The sequence below is a fragment of the Talpa occidentalis genome, unplaced genomic scaffold (genome assembly GCF_014898055.3).
Source record: "Talpa occidentalis isolate TD23 unplaced genomic scaffold, MPIMG_talOcc4v2.1 talOcc4.7, whole genome shotgun sequence".
In the NCBI taxonomy this organism is placed as follows: Eukaryota; Metazoa; Chordata; class Mammalia; order Eulipotyphla; family Talpidae; genus Talpa; species Talpa occidentalis.
This window is the reverse complement of record NW_023605083.1, coordinates 12,048,002-12,073,978: the sequence shown is the minus strand read 5'-3', so window position 1 is coordinate 12,073,978 and position 25,977 is coordinate 12,048,002. Positions and strand designations below refer to the sequence as shown.

General features: G+C 37.7%; 1 protein-coding gene across 4 annotated transcripts in view; it reads left to right on the top strand.

The window, feature by feature from the left end:
* The window catches only part of ADAMTSL1 (ADAMTS like 1), an 861,052-nt gene that overhangs the window by 496,470 nt on the left and 338,605 nt on the right, over positions 1-25,977 (top strand). The window contains exon 1 of one of the 4 annotated variants that reach the window (XM_037494100.2): positions 12,415-12,611. The exons of the other annotated variants lie outside the window; for them this stretch is intronic. Within the exon in view, the coding sequence (XP_037349997.1) occupies positions 12,549-12,611 (63 nt within the window). The 5' untranslated portion in view covers positions 12,415-12,548. Of the gene's footprint in view, positions 1-12,414; positions 12,612-25,977 lie in introns of those variants that run through there. 4 annotated transcript variants of the gene reach the window in all.

Below are 25,977 nucleotides of genomic sequence, written 5' to 3'. Positions count from 1 at the left end.
GTCCAATCTAATCTTTAGTAAATGTAACTTTAAAAACAAGTTTTATTTTCTCACACCTCATCTTAAAAGGGAATATTATGAATCAAAGAAAGTTGCATAGCGAAGAATAAGCAAAATAAATCTTAATTCAGAAACATAGCTAAATGTACAGATTTAAATACCAGTTTCAAATTTTATTATATATCAGATTTTAATGCATGTCAAAATTATTGATAAGAATATTTCCTCTGCATCTTCTTTTCCTCTGGGCAGATTATATCATTATAATTCTTATAGCATTAAACAACAGACAGTTTCAGCATATTGTTTTTGTTTATATAGGTAGTTATAAATAAATTTTCCTTTTTATTATTTAATCTACCCAACCTCACTTTTTATTAAACTGGTGTTCCAGAATAAAATTTAAAGAAGAAATAAAATTGCATTCACTTGCAAAGCAATGAAGGATTTGCTTTTACCTTATAGAGAGGTTTCTTATAGTGACCTCAGAGTGAGAAAAGGAAGAAGTAGAACTAAACATTGAACCACAATAATGACCTTTGAGGAAGCACTTGGAAAAGGGAGAAAATAGTATTTGACATACTTGGTCTTTTGATTAAGAGTTGGGAAATATGTATAAAATTATATATGTTAAATAAGTATATATATAGATATGCATCAACATGTCTATTTTTAAATATACATAATTGCAAATTATGTAAAGTATATATTATATATAAATATGTGTGTGTAAAATATTTTTTTAAATAACAAAATGCCCAGTTTCATTTACCCAGCTTAAGAAATTGGATATTACCAACCTCTTTGAAGATTTCTGCTTAAAAATGAATTTATTCATTCAAAAAGTATTTCTTCCTTCAGCAAATATTTATTGAGCATTTATTGTGTTTGGCCCTGTGCTAGATACAAGGACATCGTAGTTAAACAGAACTGGAAAGATTCCTTCCCTTATGGAACTTATAGTCTAATGAAGGAGTGAAATATCAAATATCTAATCCCACAAATAAATATAAATACAAATAATTGTAACTATGAACTCTGACAGGTCCTGTTCAAGAAAGCAATGAAAATAGACAACTAGAAAGACCAGTTTAGATTACCTGACCTAGGAAAACCTCTCTGGGGAACTTTTAAGCTGAGAAGTGAGAAACCATTAGAGTATAATCAATAGAAGAGTGAGAACATTCCAGGCAGCAGGAAGAGTGAGCTGAGCATGAAGGCCCTTGGAGCACAGTCTTAGTCACATCTGAAAAATCCAATCTAACCTACATATGTAAAAACTTAGTCCAGAGACCTACTTCTCCAGTATTTGCTTTCCTATTGAGTGAGGGTGGCATTGTTAAGTTAGCATTGGTAAAAACTTATACGTGCTTTATTCATATTTTATTTGTAAGAAATTTAGTAATCTGACAGAGTTCATCCTATCAATTTTCACACTGAATTCCAGTTATTCTGCACCAGGATTGAGATTCACATCAGGGGATTTCATTGCAATGACTTTTACATAGGTACAGAGGTACATTTTTTTAAATTTTTTTTCTTTTCTTTAAATTTTTTATTAAAAATATATAAAATTTAGCATTTTAACCATTGTAACAGTTCTGTATCACTGAGTCCATTCAAATTATTATGCAGTCATCACAAACATCCATTTTTCAAATTTTTATCTTCCCCACCTGAAACTCTGTATGCATTATACATTAAGTCTTCATTCTCCCCTCCCCCCAACTCCTGGCAATGACCATTCTATTTTGTCTCCATGAATTTGACTACACTAGATTCCTCACATAAATGGAATCACACATGTCTTCAAGGTCATCCTCTTAGCATATGTCAGAATTTCCTTCTGTTTCAATGCTGAATAATATGTGTGGCTATGTGTGTATGTGTGTGTTTGTGTGTGTGTGTGTACATCACGTTCCATTTACTCATTTATCCAGGAACACTTTCAGCTATTATGAATAATGCTACTGTGAAAAAATGGGTATATGAATATCTACTTCATTCTGTTTTTATTTTTTATAGGTATATATCCAGAATTAGACTTGCTGGATCATATGTTAATGCTATTTGTGTTTTTTAAATTCTACATTTAACCACCATTTATTAGACTCCTGCTAATAAATGTGGTAGGTAACCATGTCAAAGTTGGGAATACTGCCTTCAAGGTTTACAGTCTAACAGTTGAGTAGTTGTTGCTATTCCTTTGATGGTGGAAATGATTTACAGTTGATTCATTAACTCTTTTAACTGGGTTTTTGAGATCAGTAATATATGTGTACAATATATGAAACAAGTTTCCTCATGACTCTGTGCTTCAGAGCCAGATGGAAAAAGCCCTACATCTCAGGTTACTGAGAATATCACTGACCTACCTCCTCAAATGTCATCTATAATAGTAGATTGAAAAGAAAATCATTTCAGATAAATCAGAAATTTGATTAATAGAAAGTGTACAAATGAAATTGTATAGTTTTATGTGAATTCTAATTTGATTAGTGAGGAATTACTTTTCCCATTTGAATCGCATGTTACCAATGGAAGTAACATATAAGAAAGAATAATCGAGGGCCTACCCTGGTGGCGCAGCAGTTGAGCGCTGGGCTGCGAGGCTGACCGCAGCCTCTGCAATGCCAGTTCGATCCCCGGCCACCAGCAAGGGTCCCAAATGGCACACAGACCTCTCCTGCTGTGCCCACTACTCCCCTTAGCAGTGTATTTCATCCGTCTGCCTGTTCTGTTCCCGGCTCTGTCTCTGTTGAATTCTCTCACCCTCCCATGCTTCTTACTGTACCCAGTGCTTGTATAAATAAATCGTTTGAATAAGTTCTCTTAAATAACTTTAAATTTTCTGCAGATAACTAAAATAACAAATATATAAACCTTAAAAAGTTTAGGATAAACTTGGAAAACTTAATAAATCATAAATGCAAAGATAAAGCTTAGTCACCACCAGGATTAAGAAAAACAGTGTTTTCATCAGCATGAAATCACTCTTATTTCCCCATCTCCTTTGGAATTACTCATAGCAAGCTCCCTTTTTGCAATTACAGTGTTTTACTTTTGTATGTTTATATTCCACCTTCTTCCAACACATTGAAAGACTGTTGAGAGTACAATTATAGAGAGTGAGAGTGAGGGGGGGAGAGAGAGAGAGAGAGAGAGAGAGAGAAAGAAAGCACTTGAACCACTTTCATGAAATAAAATTTAAATATCAATATTGACGGGATTTTTTTTAAAGATTTATTTATTCATACAAGCACTGGGTACAGTCAGAATCACGGGAGGGTGAGAGAATTCACCAGAGCCAGAGTCGGGAACAGAGCAGGAAGACTGACGAAATACACTGCTGAGGGGAGCAGCGGGCGCGGTAGGAGAGGTCTGCGCACTATGTGGGACCCTTGCTGGTGGCCAGGGATCAAACTGGCGCTGCAGAGGCTGTGGGCAGCTTCGCAGCCCAGCGCTGTTGCAACCGCTGCACCAACAGGGGAGGCACCAGGATTTTTTTTTTTAACAAACTTCTTTTCTAAGCTCCTAGTAGCCAAAGCAAAGATGGAAACTCAAAGTATTATGGCTATTGTTATCTAAAAATTGAGACATACTAGTCTTTTTAAAACATGCTTTTTATATTTGACCATTATGCTCTAGAATTTGCCATTAAGAGTTTTACAAAATTGAGCTACATAAGCAAAACTATTCTAGGTAGTTTTGCAAGATCTCAGTGGTGTTCCAGATAAACATTTTTTGTTCAGCTATTAGTCAAGTCCAAGTTTATAAAGTTCATTGATAAATCAGTATGGAAGTTCACATGGCCAGTATGAAATGGGTCAGGTTTGCAGTGTCCCAATAGTATAAGCTGACAGAGGAACATATTGTTTGTACTATGTAGTTAATATTTTGCAATATCCTACCATCCATATTTATATTAAAACATGCATGTTGTATTAAATACATTTCTTTGTGTTGTAAAAGTCTGAAGGGGAAGCTGTTCTAGGGGCATTACAATTTTCCAGAGTATAAAGCCATCAGGGCTCTCTTTCTGGCACACTATCTACTTCAGCATTACCTCATGGTCCATCCTACACATCGTCATTCTAGCAACAAAAGGAGGAAAACATTAAGACATAAAATTCTCTTCAAGTACATTATTTGAAAGTGCACCTATTGTTTCCAGGTACATCTCCTTAGTAAGAACTTTGTCACATGGTCACACCTAGCTGCAAGAGAAGCTAGGAAATGTCTTCTGGGTGGCTATATATGTTTGTTACCAAAGCAGAAAAAGAATAGTAAACATTCGGAAGACAAGTAATATTTCTGTCACAGGTATCTTATGTAAAAGAATTTTTTCCCCTTAAAAAATGCAAGTTGTAGTTTAAAAACCGAGCTGTTGAGAACAAAGGTAAATGCAAATGATTACAGTACACTCTCTACTTAAAGAACATTCTGCAGCCAACATGAGCATTTCTATCCCAAACCAAGTGATAGAAAAGTGAGAGGACACAGAGGAGAGGGAGTGGAGAGCAGAGAAGACATGTATATCAATACCAACAACCAAAGCTGGTGAGTGTGACCATCAGGACAAAGCTCTCTAGAGCAGACTGACAAAGCCATCAATGTCACATGCTTCAAAGCTTGTTGCTTCCTTATTTTCGCTCTCTCTCTCTCTCTCTCTCTCTCTCTCTCTCTCTCTTTTGCACAGTCCAAACATTTACCACCCACTAGTATCTCTCCTAGAAGAATGTGCATATGACGCATTGCAAACTTTCCTCCCTCATGAGCTGAACTTAAATTCAAGAAATCTCAAGGCCGAGACTTGTGTCCCATCTAGCTGCTCCCAAAGGCAATGGCTCCTGCCCTGCAATCATGTCTATTGAGGGTGGGTCTCCCCCTTTTTCTTGGATCCCTATACTTTCTATAACTACCAGTTTCAGGACTGGGAAACCAAACTGGATTTTAACTTCTAGGAAGTGCACATATGAAAATAGATAACTCTGGATTCTTATAGCTGTTCTCTCCATCACAACTCATATTTCCCCTCAGGATACCTACTTATTGGTAATGTTTTGTTGTTCCTGGCTTATATTCAGTTCTCTATGTTGCTATCTATATATTCTTCCTTTTTTGCCATATTATCAGCTTCCAAATTCTTCAAGGAAGTGTTTTCAAAAAAAGGCTCACCAGGGCCTCCCCAGTGGCACAGCGGTTAAGCGCTGGGTTGCGAAGCTGCCCGCAGCCTCTGCGGCGCCGGTTTGATCCCCAGTCGCTGGGTGAGAGTCCCACATGGAGTGCAGACCTCTCCTGCCACCTGCTGCTCCCCTCAGCAGTGTACTTCATCTACTCTCCACTCTGGCTCTGGTGAATTCTTTCACCTTCCCACGCCTCTGACTGTACCCAGTGCTTGTATAAATAAATAAATAAATAAATCATAAAAAAAAAAAAAGGCTCGCCACATTTTCAAATAAAAGAAGACAAAATATGGAATTTTGTCCACAAACCTTTTCAGAACTGGAGAACATAAACTATACATTACTTTTAGTTGTAGGTTATTTTTCAGTGTTTCATTATTTGACAGTTTTCAATATTTCTTTGACAGTATTTATAATTGTGAGGAGATAATTTTGTTAAGTTCACAGAGAAATCATTCATCTAGTTGGTGTTAACAAATATTATCAGCATGTAATAGGAATAAAATTGAAGACTATGCAATAATTTATTTTATGAGAAGAGTGCTCTGATTTTCCATGGTTTTATTGCTATTCTGAAATTCAAATTTTATTTAAATTTTAATCTTTATTTTCATCATTATCAGAGACTAACTTTTCTTTTGTCATTCTCATGTTTACTTTTTTTTCCCCTGTTGCATTTCTTTTGGCCCACCACCATATCTGTAGACATAGCATATGTTAATTAACTCACATGTTAATTTAACAAATATTTATCTAATGCAATTATGTAGAAGACTTCATGGAAGAATAATATTTATCTACACCTTAAGGTTAAAAGGATTTTAGCAAGCAAGGCACAGATGGAAGGAAGAGCCTTCCAGTTATAAAGGACAGAATGAACAGCCAGCCTGCCATGGAGGACTTGGAGTATTGGGGTAATGTCAAGTATTTCAGTTGGGCTGGTGTGTAATTTTCTGTTATCCTGGAAATGGAAGCAGATCATGGAGGTCCTTGAATGCCACACTGAGGAATTTGGCTTTTGCATTTTAATCCTGCTCTTTCTATATTGTCTATAAATCTGTTAACACCCCTTTACCTTATTGTCTGGCTCTGGTATAATTATTTTATCTGTGGAGGATGATGTCATGGAAATAGAACTGAACTAAGAATCAAGAGCCTTGGATTTATATATTACACTTGGGTTTAACATGTGAATATTACAACCATAATTCAGATTAAGTTGGTGTCTCTTTATGTCAAAACAGCTACAATAGACAGTTGATCTGTTGCCAGAACTTTCTATTAATTGTGTCTTACACACAGTAGGTGCTTAATAGGTCTTTGTTGACGCCAACTCAATAACAAGCCTCTGTGATCTATGGCATACCCCTAGACTGTAGAGAAAGGGGGAAAAAGAATTGTCCAACAATTCTATTGTATTAATGCAGTGCTTTGCTGTGTTTGTTTCGCTCAGGGGAAAGAAAGTCCTGGGATTAGAATCTAGATTTTGAAATGATTTTTTCCCCAGAATTCCGTTAGAATTTTGAAAAGTTGAAAGATATGTAGACAGCCAGGTTACATCTTCCTATCCCCAGCAATGCTTAATTCAGGGTGTCTAGTACTATTGGTACTTAGCATCTTGGCCCCAGCCAGTTACAGAGGGGTTCTGGAGGCTTCCTGAGGTGGTAGAAATAGCCCTAGTTTTGGTGCCAGACAGTTCAAATCCCTGCTAGTCACTTACTACCAGGAAGACTTTAAGGAAACAAATTGCTGAAAGTTTCTGAGCCCATTTTGTGTTTGTTTATATTGTTTGTGTTTTAAGCTGTTAAAAGATGAAAGTGTTGGTGTGAGAGTCTAGCTCAGGGCCTGACTCAAAGTCAGATGTCATAACATGTTACCACTGTAGATGGTGGATATATAGGTGAAACCATGGGACAAAGAATTCTCAAATAGATGTTTTCATCTTCAAGCAGCCTAAATAAGTGGACTGAGGTTTAAAATACTGGTTTCCTGCTTTCTCTTTCCTTATTTTGTTCTCCTCACCTGCAGTGCCTGCCCCCTCTTTTTACCTCCTATAAGTCTCTGTGTACAATATCTCCAGCTCTTTTTCAATTTCTGTTTCTTCCACTTGGGTATTCCTCACTGAGTTCTCAAACCAGCAGAAACGCCCATTGTCTCTGAACTCCTGTGGCCCATTGGACTAAAAAAAGTCAGAGTAGCATGGTGGTTAGAACCCAGAAGACCTCCCTTTCTCTGAGTGTGTGACCTTGGACAAGTTATTCAATTCTCTGTGCCTCTTTATTCTCTTCTGTTAAAGGGAATGCATTAGTCAAGAATATAATTTACACTTGCTAATTTCAGCCTAAAATATTGTAGTATGGGTTGTTAGTTAATTCACAGAAAATTGGAATTGCTAATGAAAAGAGACTCTCCTCTAAGCTTTCTGAAAATTCCCATGCTACTGTAGAGCAATATATATATGACCACAGTAGCTGCCACCTCTTCCATAACCAGTAAGTCACCTGCTGAATGAAAAATTGAATGCAAATGCCAGAGTTGCAAAAGTCATGCCCACTGATTGAGTGGATAAGCTGCATGCTCCAAGCCTGCCTCTTGGTACCCACAGAGGTAATGACTGCTTAAGCATGGTTGCAGATATACCACATTGCTCTGTGACCATTTTTACTAGCAGAGAGGGCAAAGTATGACCTCTGCCTCACTTTCCTCCTTCCAGAACTCTTGGGTATACATAGCCAAAGATGTTTCATCTAGTTCCCTAGCTGCAAGGGAATCTAGGAAATGTAGTTGAGATTTCAGTCTTCTGCGCTTGAGGAAGGCATTGATTGGGATGAATGTTGATAGTTAATCCCTCATAAATAACATTAATATGAGAAAAATATGTGTAACTACCCCAGAGGATTATTTTAAAGATTACATAAATTAGTAAGTAAGTAAATTTAAAGATTATATAAATTTACACAGTGCCTGGCACATGGGAAACTCTCAATAAATGTAGATATTTTTGATAATTTCTCAGAAAGTCCAGAGGAAAAATCAAAAGACCCTAGATATAGCTCCAATTTCCCACCTGCTAAATAAGTAATTTTAATGAGCCCACTTAACATAGAAAGCTATGGTTTCCTTACCTGAAATGGAGGATAATATTCACTGTCTGCCTTATAAAGTTTCTGCTCAGGTCAATTAGGTCATAGGTGAAAGTGATTTGAAAATTGTGGCAAACATGCTAATTACCTTGGTGTTAAGTGGGTGTTTGGTGAGTTAGGGAACTACAGACTCCTGCTTAAATTCCAGCTCTACCCTGATCACTGCTGCTGGCACTATTAGTTTTACCTATACACTATTTTGCCCTCTCTTTAATTTTCAGAATTAACCAGGGGAATCAGATAACTTCTACATATGCCTGTGAGGATAGTGAGGCTCAGGCACTGCCAGAACCACCTCCTTCAAGAGGGAAGATGAGCCCCTACCCTGCTCATCAAAGTCCCCTACCCCAAATTCTTTACAGAAGCCCCTCCATACGAGTTCCTGCAACCGGAGGGCCAAACCAGGAGGCCCAGGCTCAGGAAGAGACAGGTGGCTCCGACGTGAACACTGTAACGCATTCTCCCCAGGGAGAGAAATTCTGAGCGTTTACCTCACTCTTTCCTGCCATAAAGCACACTGAATGTTAACAGCTTGCTCCTGTCCAAGCTGGTGTTTTTTAAATTAAGTATTGTTAAATCCATACCATTTGGAATGATGTTTCAGACAGCCCTGACACTCTTTCTTGCTTCTGCTTTCATTTCACCTAATATATTGTGCAGGGAGCTGGGAACCAGTATTACAGTGGCCTCACTGCTGCTGCTGCTCAGACACTGGCAGACGGCTTTAATTTAGATACCTGAAAAGGAAAAAAGGAACTTGGCCGACGCCCTGCTCAGATGCCATAAGGGGCCTTTCTCAAGATGCCTTTAGTATGGATCTAGACTACCTAGAGTTTGGGTTATTTTTTTCTTGGCACTGACAAAGGTTTTCAGAATGACAGAGTGGGGAGACAGAGAAGCTGTAGACTAAAAGCAGATACTTTCCATTGTCAGGTAACATATACCCATAGTAAAACCTGGGTAGTCTGTCTTCTGCTTCTGTCTTCACTATAATCCGTGCCCCAGCAGTGTGATACCACTGCAACACATGCATCCAAACACACGCATGTCATACATACAGACACATGCACATACATGCACGCACGCATGCGCACTTACATGAACTCATACATAAGTATATACACAGGTATATATGACATGAGAGTGGTTTAGAATCAAAAGACCCTGCTCAAAGGCCAACTCTAGCTAACGAGACCTGAGGCAGGTCACTTAACACCTCTGATCCTCAGTTTCCACCTGTGTGAAATGGGGTGAGTACTTAACCAAATTTACAGAGTAGTCATAAAGGTCAAATGAGACCGTGAGTGTAAAATCATTTTGTAAACTTTGAAGATACTTTAAAGGTTACTACATAAACTTTGGTAATGATCAAAAGTAGCTGATCCCATAAATTTTCCCCCATCACCCTCACCCCACTTGACTTTATTCTCTTTTTATCTGAAGTAACAGTAAGCTCAGTGCTAACCCTGCAGTGTATAATTCTTGACTGTGCAATTGCTTTTCCTCATTTCTCTGGGCATCCCTGACAGGAGAGGAAATACTGTGAGCAGAGGGACCGGAAGCCTGGGACACTGTGGTGAGTATCTTCTAGTCATTCAAAAAATGCATGAGGGCTTGAATTAAAAATACAGTAGTATTTGGTGACATCATCGAGGTGACTGTCTTGCTCTACACTGGCATGTTCATCAGACTCCAAGGCAGACTCAAAATGTCTAGACAGTATTTTGTCCAAAGCAGAAAGGCATCTAGACCAGCATAAAAGTAGCTACTAGTTATTCTCTAATCATGTGAATTTTTTTCCTATTTCTTTACAAATTGTAAAGAAATTACAGTTTGTAATTTCCGCCCAGTTTTCTCCTTGAATTTGTCTAAGAAGTGATTTTGCATATGATGAGGGAGAAATGGTGCTGGTTAATATATTCCATTGTAGAGAACTAGGTGGAACTTATTAGCTCATGACTCGGATTAGAATAACAACAACAACAAAAACCCTGTAACACAAAGCTCTAATGTTTAAAGAGAGATACATAGGCACACAGACCTCTCCTGCCGCCCGCCCGCTGCTCCCCTCAGCAGTGTATTTCATCAGTCTGCCTGCTCTGCTCTCCGCTCTGGTTAATTCTCTCACCCTCTGGCGATTCTGACTGTACCCAGTGCTTGTAAAAATAAATAAATAAATCTTTAAAAAAAAGAGAGAGAGATACATAACCTAACTTTATGAATGAGTTTATTTTAATCAATTATTTTTAATGTGATGAGGATTTCAGATAACACCAGTTAATCATTTTTACCTGTATGTATGAATACTCTAACTTATGAGCATTTGCTAGTTTTTGAGAGATTTGTAAAACAATTCTTCCTGAAAGAGAAAAGCTTATTTTAAGAAGAGGACTTCTTTATTAGGAATTCATACCACCCATATCTCCAGGGGAGAAAAAAAAGTGAATCCTTGTATGACCTGATTTCCCTAACAGGTTGAAAATGAGATTTTGAAACTCTTCCTTCTTAATTGATAATACCATATGAAGTAAGTAACCTGAAGTTGAACAACCTGCTTTTCCTCACCTTTTTGACAGCAACACTGCAAGTATGTGTATGTGCAAACCTGCCTGTATTCACATGCCTGTTATGATTCGATCAAGTTTTCCATATTTGTGTGTCTCAAGCCTTTTGTCAAGCCTATTTTTTATTAATGAAAGGAAAGAGCATTCGTTCAAAAATGTCTCCTACCTCCACCAAATATACTGCTGGGCTATCAGAAGATCTAGCAAAAAACCACTTTCTGGTGGCCTACCTACAGAAATGTAAGGCTAAGTTTACTGTTTCATTCTTTCAAAAATTCAATGATTTCCTTAGCAGATAAGAGGAGAGACATCCTTGTTTGACACTTGACACTTTTCCTAAATCTCTAATAAAATCCTTCTCTGGTAGAGCCATAGCTTGCATGCTGGTGGGTTACCCAGACTCCGAAGCTGCCTGACCTTCCCTATGCTGCCACTGGCCTTGTCATTTTGCTGCTCATTAGCACTTCCTCCATGGCTGGACTGGACCTCTCAGATCATCTCCTTAGTCCAGACCTCTCACAACAGTGGAAGGGAAGAGGAGGTAGAACTCAGTTCAACCTTTTTGCCTGCATTGTAGCAGCTCTGATAAAGGATGTGGATAAGGAAGAGGCTTAAACTGTTGGTTAAAAGGTTTGGGGATTAACTGAGGATTTAATCCATCCTTTCATTCCCTCCCCCTGCTAAAGCAGACAGTTGAGAGTTGGCAGTATGTCAAAACCAGGCTGTTCCTCAACCCCAAATTTCAGCCTCCCTCATCCCCTCATCCTGGAGTCTTTGTTATGTGTTTCTATTTAAACTAGAGGATCTAAATTTCTAATTGTGCCTTTAAAATTAGTAAACCTTGGATGTTTAATGTGTCACTTTACAAAGAAGCAACTTGCTTTTTTTTTTTTTTTTTTTTGCCAGATCAAGTCATTAATAGACCAAGTAACTTATGCCACTTTAGGCAGAGTGAGAAATGTTCAAAAAATGCATATAGTCTCTCTTTTTCAAGTCAAGGGGGAAAATAAAGAGGAATTTTATGGAAAAGGAATAAAGCAGTTGCACAGAACACATTTAAAAGGCACATTAAGTCAGTTTTTGTCTATGGTTCTTTTCCTTTATGGCATATGTTATATATTGACAGGGATTAAGTTTCTCTCCTGAATGGAACAATACAGAGTCACAGGGAGCTACTGTACTTTACAAAAAAAATCAGGCATCAGCATAAGCAAATGGCAAATAGAAATGCATCTCACAAAGAACTAACCAGGTTTGTTAAAAGCACAGGACTGGGCTTCATCTTTTGCGATTCTGCATCTGTTGCATTTCTTTTCTCGCTCTGCTACACGCTCTGCACAACTTTCTTTTTCGTCCTTTCCCCCCTTTTTCCGCTCCACTGTTACACTTTCTCTGTCCCCCTGGCTTTGTTATTCAGCATGTCTGATTAGCAGGAACCTGATTGGCTGGCTGCCTGCTCCAAGACAGATTCCATTCAGCTTACCCCCCACCCATCCACCCACCCACCCACCCCTCGGTCAGGAAATGTGAGCGGGGCTGATGGAAGCTGATAGGCAGGGCTGGAGTGTTAGCACCAGTACTGGATGTGACAGCAGGCAGAGGAGCACTTAGCAGCTTATTCAGTGTCCGATACGGACTCCGGCAAGGATCCAGGCATGGAATGCTGCCGTCGGGCAACTCCTGGCACACCGCTCTTCTTTCTGACTTTCCTGCTCCTGGTAAATGCCTTTTCATTTCAATATGTTGCTATTTGCCATTTAGGTGCTGTTGGAGTAGTGGTGATGGTGGTGGTAGTGGTGGTGGTGGTGTGTCTCTGTGTGTGTGTGTCTTTATCTTCAAACGCCAGGTAAAATAATTTACGTGACGTATAAGAAAATAAAACTACTGATTTTAGAACTTTAGCACCATCTTCCCAAGCCAAATAAGCTCTGCAAGACTTTGCGGAGTTAGAGGTATCTGATAATACTGAGACATGAACTTTGGGAGATAGTGCATAGAGTTTGTGAGCTGAGGAGCCAGAATTAATGGTGATGTGTAGGCTTAGATTTGGGGTAACAGACATTCTGAAATCAACCACACTCACCGTGGTGTTCCTGGAATTTTTTGAAGGATGGTCTGTGAGGGACTTTCCCCTGCCTTTATGAATTTTTCTCTCTGTGTGCACATGTGCTACAGAACCAGGTACAGAGGCAGGGAGAGCCTCGTTGCTGCCAACCCAGATTAGAGCTCATAATTACTGCAAGTCATCTTTGGATGCAAGTTAATGCTAGTATTTATGAATTGAGGATTATGGTCTTTGATCTCAGATCTACTTTTGAAGAAGAAAATGATGACTTTTCGAACGGCTGCTTTCCACAGTCACAGTGATAAGATGCTCTGCTCTTGAACATCAGCACACACTGCATTTTTGACTCAAAGTAAATGTTCCGTTGTGACTCATACTTGGTTTTATGGGCAGAAAATGAACATTTACTGTCCAAAAAAAATCTACACTCAAAATATTAATAGCAATGCACATTTTTTTAAACCAGAGTGTTCTGGGCAGGCAGCTTAGTAAACCTCATCTGAAGGTTTGATTCCAAAATTTGCACACACTGATTCCAAACAAACGTGACTGTAACTCTCCCTGCCCCAAGTGTGGCATGCCAGAACTTCCTCAGAAGGTAACAAGGCGAGGAAGGAACAAGGTAAAAATGCAATGAATGCATATGATGCATTGAATCTTTGATGGTGAAGGAATGTTTTGTTCTGGTTAGGCTGACAAATTTGATCTGTGCTATAATTTTGAAGAAGAGAAGCAAAGTCATTTGGTATAAATGGGAAAACTCCAAGAAGATTCATCAGTTGGAATGATCAGACAGTGATTAGTTTACATATTTCTATTCCTTAATAATTTACATCCTTGTTGCCATGAAAACAAAGTTCTACATTGTAAATGCTGTAAATATAGAAATATATTTTCAAGTTTTAAAGACATAAAGAAACTTAAAGACAAACTGGGGTGTAAGCATGAATAAACTAAGTTTCAGCTATTCGGAGGAATAGAAAAAATGGAATGTTTAGGTGTGCATTATGACTACTGGAGCAAGCAATTATGAAAGGCATCTCATATTTTCCATTTGGGACATGTTACTTATATGCACACCATTAGTTTGCCTCGTCTTTCCCACTTTGTGACTCTTTTAAAAACTGTGCTCTTTTCCCATTACATTGCATCATAAAGCAAATTACCGGTACATTGCTTTTTTGGTATCTTCCTAAGAAAGTATGATCTCATTACACTTTGGAAAACCTTGCCCATTCAGTAATAGATTGTTTTGCTACGCATTTGGTAAATGTATTATACCCTCTTTGAGATCTTAAATCTTCATATGAGTATTTGGGCATATAGTTGGACTTGTGGGGATAAAAAGGAGCATTTGCTTATTTCAGAAGGACTTAAAATATATTTTGTTTTAAGTTACAATAGTTGTATTGTGAGGGTAAAATGAAATCAAACCCATTTGTTTTATGTCTTCATGTAAATGAATTGAGATTCTGAATATTATGCTAGAAAAGAAAGAGAACTTGAGCGCCCCCATACATCCCTCTACAGAGTAATAACATCACCAGTAATACCCCCATGAATTGTGTCTAACTGTGCCTACTACCAGTCCAGTATTTAAAAAGCATTACAACCTATCTTATCAATAACCTTACAAATAAGGTATTTTAAGCCCATTTTACAGATAAAAAAGCAGCTTACATGTGAACCCAGAGGTCAAATAATGGAGAGAATATAACTTGTTTACTTTATCCTGTGGTTGTAAAATGTTTAGCAATCATGGAAGCAATGGTATAGATTGATCTGCAATCATTGTTGGAGATATTTAGGCTTTTTGCATCTTCTTGGCCCTTAGAGATATGTACTTAACTGACCCTTTTAGCTTTGTAGCCAAAATTAAATTATTGATTTAAAACAAAGTGACCATTAGCCAGATCAGCTGCTGACTTAGAACCAGAAGTGTGATGTGTGTTCAACCCTGTCTGGCAGAGAAACTGAACTGGGAAGCTTGTTTTTCTTATACTTCTTTGACATTTTACAATAGGCTGTTTGCTCCTACAATTAATTTAAGTAACTTCAAAAGTTCCCTCTTACTTAAGTTAAAACATCCTGTTTGTTTAGTGGCAAACTCAGTTTCTGCCTCAAAGCAGCCTTCCTATCACTGACATCAGAATCATCTGTACCATGCCAGCGTTCTCGAATTGTATACAGATACTCAGTGTTGTTTACCCTCATTTTTGTCCAAGTCCTTTCCCCTTGGAACATTATTCCTGAAAGAATGAGATTCCTATATCTTTTTTTATCTTTTATACATTACCTCCCATATTTTCACACAACACTCATGCATGTATCACAAACTTCTCTTTTACTCTAGACACAATGGACAGTTGGTCTAATAAAGAGATTTCATCCTGAAGCTCAGGTCAAATTTTGCCACATAACCTAATCTTCCCCATCTTTCCCAAGGAGGACACTCTCCCTCCTTTGTCCCAATTGTTTAGTTCAAAAGAAATGTGGCAAAACCATGACCGGCCATTGACATATGTGTCCATCGAAACTTGAAGTCAAATCGCTTCTGGTCAGAAAGGCATTTAATCAAATTTGCATTTGCTTTTTGTTTCTTTTAAGTGGTTTTAAGCTCTTTCGCCTACTATTGTGGGAGCTGCAAGAACAACACTCGGAATTATAATAAAGTACATGTGTTTTTCTGTTGAATTTCTTTTGCTTCTCTGCACTAATTTATACATGGAAACTAGTCAAACACAATAGCCCATTCCCTTCAGTCGCTCTGGCACTCTCCTCCACTATTATCTAAGTGGATCTATCTTGGATGGCTAGAAGCACCATTAGCTTGTGCGATGAATGTTAAATCCCTTATTTACAGCAGACTGTGACCTGCCGTAAGATTGTGTGTAGGGAGGGAGGGGGTGTGTGCGTGTGTGTGTGTGTGTGTGTGTGTGTCCATGTTCATGCACAAATACCTCTCTGACTGTTTGTTCTACACTTATTTTGATTCGCATGCTTCATTTGACTAAATCAAGCCTAAGGATTTTTCGCAGAAATCTACAGAGCATAGTCATTTCTTTGAACATTCATTTCTTCATGGTTTTTTAAAGATTCTTGTCTAGACATGGTTAGTGACATTTTTGTTTTCTCAGTTTCCAGGATTTAGTGTTTCTATCTGGTCAGAACCACACTCTGACCCTGTTCTTATTCACATATGCATCAGTTCTGTGGCTTCCTATAAGCTGAGAGAAATATGTCCAATAGTGGTCACTAGTGAACTACAAAAGAATCCTGTTATACCGGGAAAGTTTCCCTTGAAAGGTTACATGGATATTGAAGACTTTAGAGACAGAGGGAATAAATGAATGTATTATTTGTGCCTTTACATGTGTGTTAATACACGTTGATTCCCCTTTATCAATATAGTAGAGCAGCCCTCTGCACACACTGGGGCAGGTTGTTACTACACTTTGTTAATGCAGAGAGCTCATTCTTCCATCCTAAAATAAAATTAAATTCAGAGTTTGTGTATTTTTAATCAGTAAACTGGGATTAACCCCTGTACCTTTTACTCATTTTTTAAAATGCAATTTATTCTGGTGAATTTTACATAGGAATTATGTTGGATGAGACGTGGCCTGGTGTTGGTTTTCTCCTTTATTATTACTTATTCAAATATAATTTTAAGCTCTTTCAAAAAATTACAGTGTACTGTAGACCTCTGAAGCTCCTGTAGAATGCTTTGTACATATGGGCATCATAACTAGGAACAAAATTAAGAGCAGAGAGGACATATAGGGGCTGGCAGATGGTTCTCTAATTCTCCACATATACAGTGTTCCCTGAATTTATGTAGGTAGTCCCGTGTCTTCAGTCAAGTGACATCTTTGCTTTTAATTTGCTATTTTCAGGTTCCAGGAATGACACTTTCTCATGTCTGATTATTCTGATATGTTTCATTCTCTCCTTTCCTCATTATGCCTATTCCACTATTTCTTGTGGCCACATGATCAGAATGACCCAGAAGTGACCCCTGCATGAGGACCACAGTCTGTTCTTGAAGTGAGAGCATTCCTTGAATCATCAGGAATAACCTACTGGTTAAGTGCATTGAGATAATCACAGGAAAATGTGTCTAATTGAAATTTTACAGTCTTGCCATTTTTACTAATTTTCTTCTTCTAGAGAGCTGGCTTGAAACTGTGTTTTCACCAGAATGAGACAAGTTCATGTCATTTTCTGTCTACATCATAAAAACCATACCATGTGGTTGAATTCGGGCTTGATTGGCAGTACTGGCTCACGAGCAGCTTAGGACTGGCATACCAGAGGTGATGTAAGTCCTAAAGGATCCTAATTGAAATAGGCCAGCACAGCTGTGCAGGGAGCCGGCCTGCTAACTGGGGTAAGCTGTTGCTATCAACCCCTTCTTTCCATGAGCTCAAAAATAAATGACTAAATCTCCCCAATTCCCGAACTTCAAGATTAAAACCTACATTGAATAAAGCTTAACTGTTCTGGTTTCCCCTGTTGGGGACCTTGTTGACTGGAGAGCCCACTCTGCTGAGAAGTTTGAAGTTTTCTGATCAAGTTAAGAAGATGTCCCAATGGTAGTTGGTTGTTACCTGAAAGCCAATAGTGACTGCTGACTTTTATTTGCTTTTTCCAGAGGTTCTGTGTTTTAAATCAGCTAGAATATTTCCCTATAGATACTAATGGCTTCTATTCCAGTCATAGACATATCTCTTATCTCAGTAACTTCTGTGACCTTGTTAGAATAAATATCCCAGTTTCTGGATTTGACCCTCCTCACCCCAAACACCACCTTGTATAGCTACCTGTATAGTCAGCATGTAGTAATTGTCCATTGTAGGCAGAAAGAATTAATTTAATCTTTACAATGTTTTAAAAATAATTTCTTCTAGTTCTGTTGTTTCTTCACATTTCTCTCTGTCATTAGACATCCATATTGCATTTTACATTTTGTCTGCTCCACAGAGTTGGGGTAACAACAGGAGTGACTTGTTCCTCCTACCTCTATCACAATGTCTGGTAAATAGATCCCAATAAATGTAGTTAGATGAATGACTAAATGAATGAATAAAAATAGCATAACAAAAATATGTAAAAAGAATTTAAAGTAGGAAAGGAAAATCTGCACCTCCTTTACACATATGAAGAATTCCATGAATTCTGGCTTTGGTAACTAAGTCAACACCCCTAAAAAACACAAAGAGTGTATTTTGTATCATATATACTATATATATGTGTGTGTGTACGTATTTTGTATCATATATATATACACATTCACTTAATGAACAACCATTGAACAACAATACCATTTTACTTTTGTTAATGAGAATGAATTTTGTATGTTTTGTATCATTTAAAATCCATTTAGTTCTCAAGTAGTTTTCCTTTGATTAAAAACATGTTCTCAGGGGAAAAAAAATGATTATATTAGTCACAGTTTTGTAAAACTGGAAAGTACTTATAAATTTTATTTTTTTTAAACTGTTTCTTTTTTCTTTTTTTAAAATGTATTCATGCATATAAGAACTGGGATATAGACCAGAGGTGCAGGAGGTGAGAGGATTCACCAGAGACAGAGTGGAGAACAGATCAGGCAGACTGACTGAAATACTCTGCTGAGGGGAGCAGCAGGCAAGAAGAGGAGAGGTCTGCTGCACCATGTGGGCCACCTCCCTGAGCAGGGATCAAACTCATGCTGTAGTGGCTGGCAGTAGCTTGATAGCGCTGAAACTTTAACCCCTGCACCACCAGGGAGGAGCAATACTAATAAATTTTCATATTAGCAGAGGTGAAGTTATGAATTCACCTACGCTCATTCATTCCTTTTACTTAGACACAAGCTGTATTTCCCAGGCTTCTGTGTGATTGAATGGTGGCATGTGATTTGCCAGAGATGTGGCCAATGAAAGTAATTGGGAGAGACATATGATATTTCTAGGCTTGATTGCTCCCACTTAATCCTGAAACCACCAAGTACTCTCTCTTTACCTGCCTTTGGGATGCAGGCAATACAGTAGAGAACTTCAAGACACTAGGGAGTTGCAAAGACACCAATGGGAAGGCCTCAGTCCCTCCATGACAACAGGGAGCAGAGGCCCACACTGTCACTTTCACAGAAATATATCTGTGAACATTAATTTAACTAAATATACCTTTCTAACACAAAAGCCTTTATAAACCAAATGCTACCAAAAAAAAAAAAATCATACTTTGTTATGTTAAAGCACTGAGATTTGGGAGAAAGTTGTTTGTTAAAATGAAATACGCTTCCAATTTAGATGCAATGCATGCTCACACTTACTTAGAAGTACTCATATTACTTTCATTTGTGTGGGAAAAGTGAAGGAAGAAGATGCCATGTTATCCTTAAAGGTGCTTTAATCCTTATAGTTTTGCAACTTACAATATACCTAGAGGGTACTAAATAATTGGGGGCTTGAGTCAGCCCTGCAGGAAAAATAGGTAAATGGTTCCATGTTCATTTTCAAACATAGCATTTAGGAGAGAATGAAGCAATAAGAAATGAGGAAAGAAACCAAATGAGGAAAGAAACCAAGAGAAGTAAGTCTGTGGTAAACAGTTGGAATCTTCTAGAACAGAACTACTTTAGCTTTTTGTCTCCTCATTCATGTACTGTTGTCCATTTTGCCTAAATTTCCAGAATGTGGTGAAAAGCAAATGCAGTCTTAGATGTAGAAGTGCTTTATAATCTCCAAAGTGATTACTTTCATTCCTGTGAAAATCATTTATCTATCACCAACTGCGTACCCAACACAACAAAGGTCCATGGAAAATTAAGATCCTGTACTGCAATAAGAAGTTTGGTGCTTTGGATATTTTATTGTTGAGGATTTTTGGCTTTTTTAATTTGTGACAAAGTTGTTTGGTTTTGTTTTTTTTTTTGTTTTTTTCCTAACTGAGGTAACATTGGTTTACAATGCCATATGTGTTTTCCGAGGTATAGGAATACACCTACTCAGGTGTACGTTACCACCCTTCACCAAGAGGGGAGAGAAAGGGTAAAGAGAAAGACATGGAGGGGATCCAATAGACTTGTGGTAGAGTTAATTTTAATTAAAAAAAAACTTCTGTAAGAAATACTTCTGTAGTGGGTATTATTACTACCTATCATTTATTTTCTCAAAGTGCAAGTTCTGAAATCCTTCTTGTCTCTTCATTGATTTTGTCAGTCTTCTTAATTTCGCTATGATCCTGCTGTCCTGCATTCAGTCATCCTTTAGCTTAGCTATTGTTTTATAACATAGGAGTGCAAAATCCAACATCTTTTCTTCATTGAGATCCAGTCCTTCAATTTAATCTATATTTCCCCCTCTGTCTGCATTCTTCCTTTTACTTACTTTTTAAAAAAATCATTTTCTTTAAATTGAGGTAACATTCATTTACAACACTATATGTTTTAGGACATTATTGTCTTGAATTGCCCCCAAGTTGATTCAACCTGGTAAGTAACTCTCTGTTCTTGTTTAGATAATGCTTTTTAACTGTCTTATCCACATATAATGTAAGTTAGGACTCCCCACAGATTGTTTATGTGTTATCTTCATGGATATCATCAGTCAGCATTTGACTCTGAACCACAAGTTTTCCCAGAGTCCATAATCATATGGACATCCCATAGTTTATTATCTCTAAACAATATGTAGCAAAACAAACTAAAACAGTCTCTTTGTTAATATGAATTCTTCAGGAAAAATTTTTTTTTCAAAGCAAATTCTTATCATTGTGAGAATTACCATAAATTATGCATATCCGCATCTAGGGAGCTTTCGTGGTAGACCCCACAGTTATTGGGACATAGAGCTGGCAGACCTCCATCTTCTGTATTTCTAGTATATTGTGCTTACTTTGCAATAAGCATAATCCATGCAAAAAACAAACATATTCCATTTGCAATGACATTTCTGACATTCATAGTAGGGTGCATCTCTTTTCCTCATTAGATTTTTCTCTAACATTCTTATTTAGATAAATTCATTATGATAACACCAAAAAGGCCTGTTGCATGGAAAAGGGAAGTAGTGGAGAGAAAGGGAATAGCAGAAAAATGCTTTGTGTGAGCATGTGCCATTTATAATACAGAAGATTTATTCCACTTCTGAGGCAAGAAATTGCAGGACTCTAATAGTTTCACCACCTGTGAATTATTTGGGTGCACCTCATAAGCGGGTTCTTTCTTCTATTTGTTTAAAGAAATAAGTAGTATGTTCGCCAATTCTACACTACATTAATTTTCACAGAGTTTCCATTTTCATCTTCATTGCTTTTTCAGATTTTTTTCCAAAGTTTCTGCCATTCTCTAACTAAAGCTTTGGGTATTTTCCCCTTCAATTTTTGTCCGGGGATTTGCTCTAAGTCAATTCAGTCTATTGGCATAAATATTGGGTCAAAGGAAGGAAGGAGTATGATAACCTAAGACACCCGGATGTAAATTCCACAAGCACTAAAGAAATGAGACAGGAAATTATGTGCAACATATAATAAATTCAAACAGTCCAATAAAATAAATATACTTGAATTTGTTCCCAGTGTCAGGTATGGTAGGGTGTCTGATTTCGTGGCCTACTTTGCTGGCTGTAATCTCACCATTTGAACTACAATATTGTTCAAATATTGTACTTCATCAGTAGAACCAGAAATAAAAATGGGTAATGGAAACAATAAGGTCTCCTACTGTTCGGGCGCTGAAGTGAGATTTGGAGGGAAAGGTTTTTTTAGAAATAGCCTGTTTCTTCATTATAGTTGTTATAACCACTTGTCATTGAGACCTAATATAATTTTCCTGTGTGCCACATGCTTTTACATTTTATTTGGGAGCTTGCAACTGATCCGAGATAACAAATATACTTTGAAATTACTGTTACAGAGTTAGTATAATGGCATTTGTATTCCCAGGGCATAGATTCATAGCATTTTTTGAACTAAACAATCTTTCAGATAGCATAAAATTTTGCCTCAATTGTCTGGGATCTCTTCGAAGGCAAGGGTTTGGTTTTATTCTCTCTTGGATATTTTTATAACTCTAGCACCAAGCAAAGAGTTTGGTATTCACAAAGTGTTTGATGTAAGTGCATTAATCACCTGTTCTAGCCCTTTCATTTTGCAAATAGCCAAATTTAAAATATAACTGTTTGCAAAGAGATTTAGGACATGTTTGCCAGAAATACCTAATAAGTAGGATCCAGATCCTGGAGTTCAGATCTCTTTCCTTTGAGTTCAAATTCTTTTGAGAAAGAGTTCATTTATTCTCTTCCTGTTATACTGTGTGGTCTAAGGGATATTAAATTAAAGCCAGTCAAGCTGGCCAAGTAGAACTTGAAATTTTAAAATGTCACATCAAGAATAAGCTAAGGACACTGTTGGAAATTATCTTGAGTTAGATTCAAGGATGACTGTTGGTTTATAAATTTTGGAGTGACCTGACAAGAGGACTGAAGTCTATAAAGTTTATCTTTCACCCTAGACCTGTGTCATACTTGTAAACTTCATTTCTCTTACTTTCCATATCAAGGAAAAGTATGAAAATTTTGGTGATACATATGTGAATATAACTTCTTGTGGGACTTTGTTCATAGTAGGTCTCCAAGAAATGTTGGCTTCCTTCCCTTCCCTTAGTGCTAAATAGCATATTCATGGTGAGTCCAATGTATTTTAGGCACTGTGCTTGGTACTGGATATACTCCATTTAGCAAACAGAGTTCTAAAGGTGGATCTTCCTGCATATAATATCAAAAGGGATTTGGGACGAAGGAAGACTTAATTTCTCGGTTCTTCCATTGGTTTTATGTTGCTGTCAGGACATTGTTTTCTTTAAACTGTATATTTAACTATTGCTGATGTAAGGAGGTCTCTGCCTAAAGAAATAGACACATTAATTCATTATTTATATGATTCAAGAAAGAATGTGTTAGAAAAACTCTAAAACTCTAAAGATTTATATTAAAGATCCTTTCTTTGCATTTTTTTTTTGCTGGACACTCCTATTTTAAGTAATACTGAAACCTAAGCATAATGAGTGTATTACTTTGTCTTTTTGTTTATGTGATGCATAAACACCTGTCTTTTCCATCTCAGAATTATGCTTAAGTAGTAAAATTTTTATACCAGCCCTTGACTCAAATGAATAAGACCAATCAGCAGCATATAGAATGCTGATGACAGTAGGGTTTTCCTCAAAAGGTTTAGCTTGTTCCATGGAACATTACAGATCTTTGAGCATCACCCTGGTGATCATTCCGCATGCTCTTAGCTCTCTGTTAGGAGGGATCCTGATTTTCCAACCTCTGTCATCTCCCTATTACCAACTCCAACCTGCCTTACTCCAAGGCAGGCATTCTTTCCTCTGATAGTTCCACTTTGCTGATTTCTGTTTATAGGGGTGCTAGGTCTCATGTCACTGGGACTGTTTTGACTCCAGATTCCAGGCTCTTATTTGAAGGATAAGAAACCCAGTCAGAGGATAATGACCATTTTAGAGTTCTATATTACTGGAAGCAGTGATTCCCAGACTTTTGGATTCCATAGATCATTAAAATTTTGTAAGTAAGTAAGATGGGTTTGTTGGTAGGCAGAAAGTTTGAAAAATAGATCCAAAGCTTTTAATATTTTATTATGTAAGGTTATTAATAAAATAATGTTCTAACACCATAGTTTCATAAATAAGTTAATAATATCTATAGTACTAAAGGAAGTGTTTGCTTCAATAGCAGATATACTTTGCATATGTTAAATTATGTGTATTAACGACATTGTGGAGTAATTACAATTATCATTTTCCATTTTACAGATGAGGAAACTGAGGAACAGAGAGGTTATATAACATTCTTCAAGTCACCCAGCTAGCAGTAGAGGTTGGAGACTGAGTTCATTCTTATCCCAATTCTTCTATTATGTTTCATCAGTGTGAGAAATGGTTAGGTTATTTGAATAATCTGCAAGTTCCAAGTGTGCCATTTAAGAAGAAACAATAGGTTAACACATTCAGTTTCATAGAAACTAACCAGTGCCTTTCATTACTCTTCCTTTCTCCCTTTTTTTTAAGATTTATTTATTTATGCATACAAGAGCTGGGGTGCAGGTTAGAGATGTGGTATGGGTGGTGGGGTGGGTGGATGAGAAGATTCACCAGAGACAGAGTGGGGAGCAGAACAGGCAGATCTACTTATATATGCTGCTAAGGGGAGCAGCGGGCGAATCAGGAGAGGCCTGCTGCACCATGTGCATAGCTCCCTGGCCAGAGAGCAAACTCAATCTGCAGTTGCTGCAGATAGCTTTGTAGTGTGGTATATTAATCCCTTGCACCACCAACAAGGCCCCCCCCATTTTCTATTTATATCAGTAAAAATTTGTCGTTGATTAGTCTGCTCGGTGCCAGACACTTTCCTTGGGACGTAAAAATGAGGAAAACATAGTTATCCTTCCAGGGAGCTCACAGATACTAAATGAAGTTTTAAAAGAGGAGAGAAGGAATTAGGGTCAAAATAAGGGGGGTGGGAATTGTATGGGGAATATAACCAAGATGAAAATGCATACATTGTGCAAAAATGAAAAATGATGTAAGAATTATATAAAATAAAATATATTAATTTAAAAAAAAAGATAACACAGACAGAGACCGAGTGGAGAGCTTAGGAATCACAGCAGCACAAAGAAAGAGGGCGAGAAGCTGGCACTTCTGTCCACATTGCCCAGGCTCTGTGCTAGGTAGAAATCAACCCAGCTTTGAGGGAGGGGTCCATGAGGGTGACACTAAAAAGGGGACCTGCTAATAGAGCCCTAAGAAGGGGGATAGAAGTTCACAAGCAGACAAGAGAGGGAAAAGGGCATTCCAGGTAGAGGCCTCTGCATCGACACAGGCTCAGAGGAAGAGAAAGGACTGTGAGCTCAGCGAGGAGGCATGAGTGATTCCCTGAGGCTGGGGTAGAGCCACATCACACAGGGTTTCACATGCCCTGTTCAGGATTTCTGAGCCAACTTTGCATTTTATAAAGACAAATGTCATGGCCATATGAGGTTGACAGATCTGGAGAATGGAGGCCTAAAGTCTGGTTAGAAGATTACTGCTTCTTCCTGGGGAGAGACCAGCCAGGGGGAAGGAGAAAGCATCTGGTTCCGTAGCTTCAGTTATTTGCACAATAAGCCTGTGTTTCCCTTCGCCTCGCATCAGAGGTTCTTAAAACTCCAATGTGTTTTGGACTTTTTGGGTCACACTGTGTGACATACAGCTTGTAGCCTATTGCTGAGCTGGCGCTCAACTATTGGCTAAATGAATGTGTGAAAGAGTGAATAATTTTATTGAAGCCCTCCCTGTTGAAAATTGAGAACTACAGTCAAGAATTCTTTTTCCCAAATTATGGAAAATCTTTCAGAGAAAAAAATATATCAGTATCCTAAAAAAAATTAAGAGCTCTCTTTGGCAAGAGTGAATTCAGGCCTAATCTTTCTGAAATGATTAACACACTGTTGTGACTTAAACCTTTATTCACTTTCAATGGACCTTTCAAAATAAATAGAAACTATTTCAAAGAGGCCCTCTGGCACTTTTTGATAGCTTTATGACCCTCACATAACACAAAGCCCATAACATGAAGTCACTGGGGTGATTATTGTAGGCAGAAACTACAGTATTTTCCCATGTGTGACTATTTATCTGTTTTCTCACCAAGAAGTACCCTATTCAACACTACATATTCATGCCATGGTTATGAATCTTTCCATGGGAAGCCGGCAAGTATCTCTGCCCTGATTCTTACAGCATTCCACATTATCTAATATGGACTACACATGTGGTATAGCCCCCTTTGCAAGCTGCTGAAAGTCCAGTGCAAGAGGCAGCATTAAAGGTCTAATTATAAGTTATCTGACCTGATTAAATATTAACTGTGGTCTTCGGGAAATAGCCAAACTATATCTGAAATTCATAAATTCATCCTTTTTATATATAATTTTTAAAAAAGATTATTTATTTATACAAGCACTGGGTA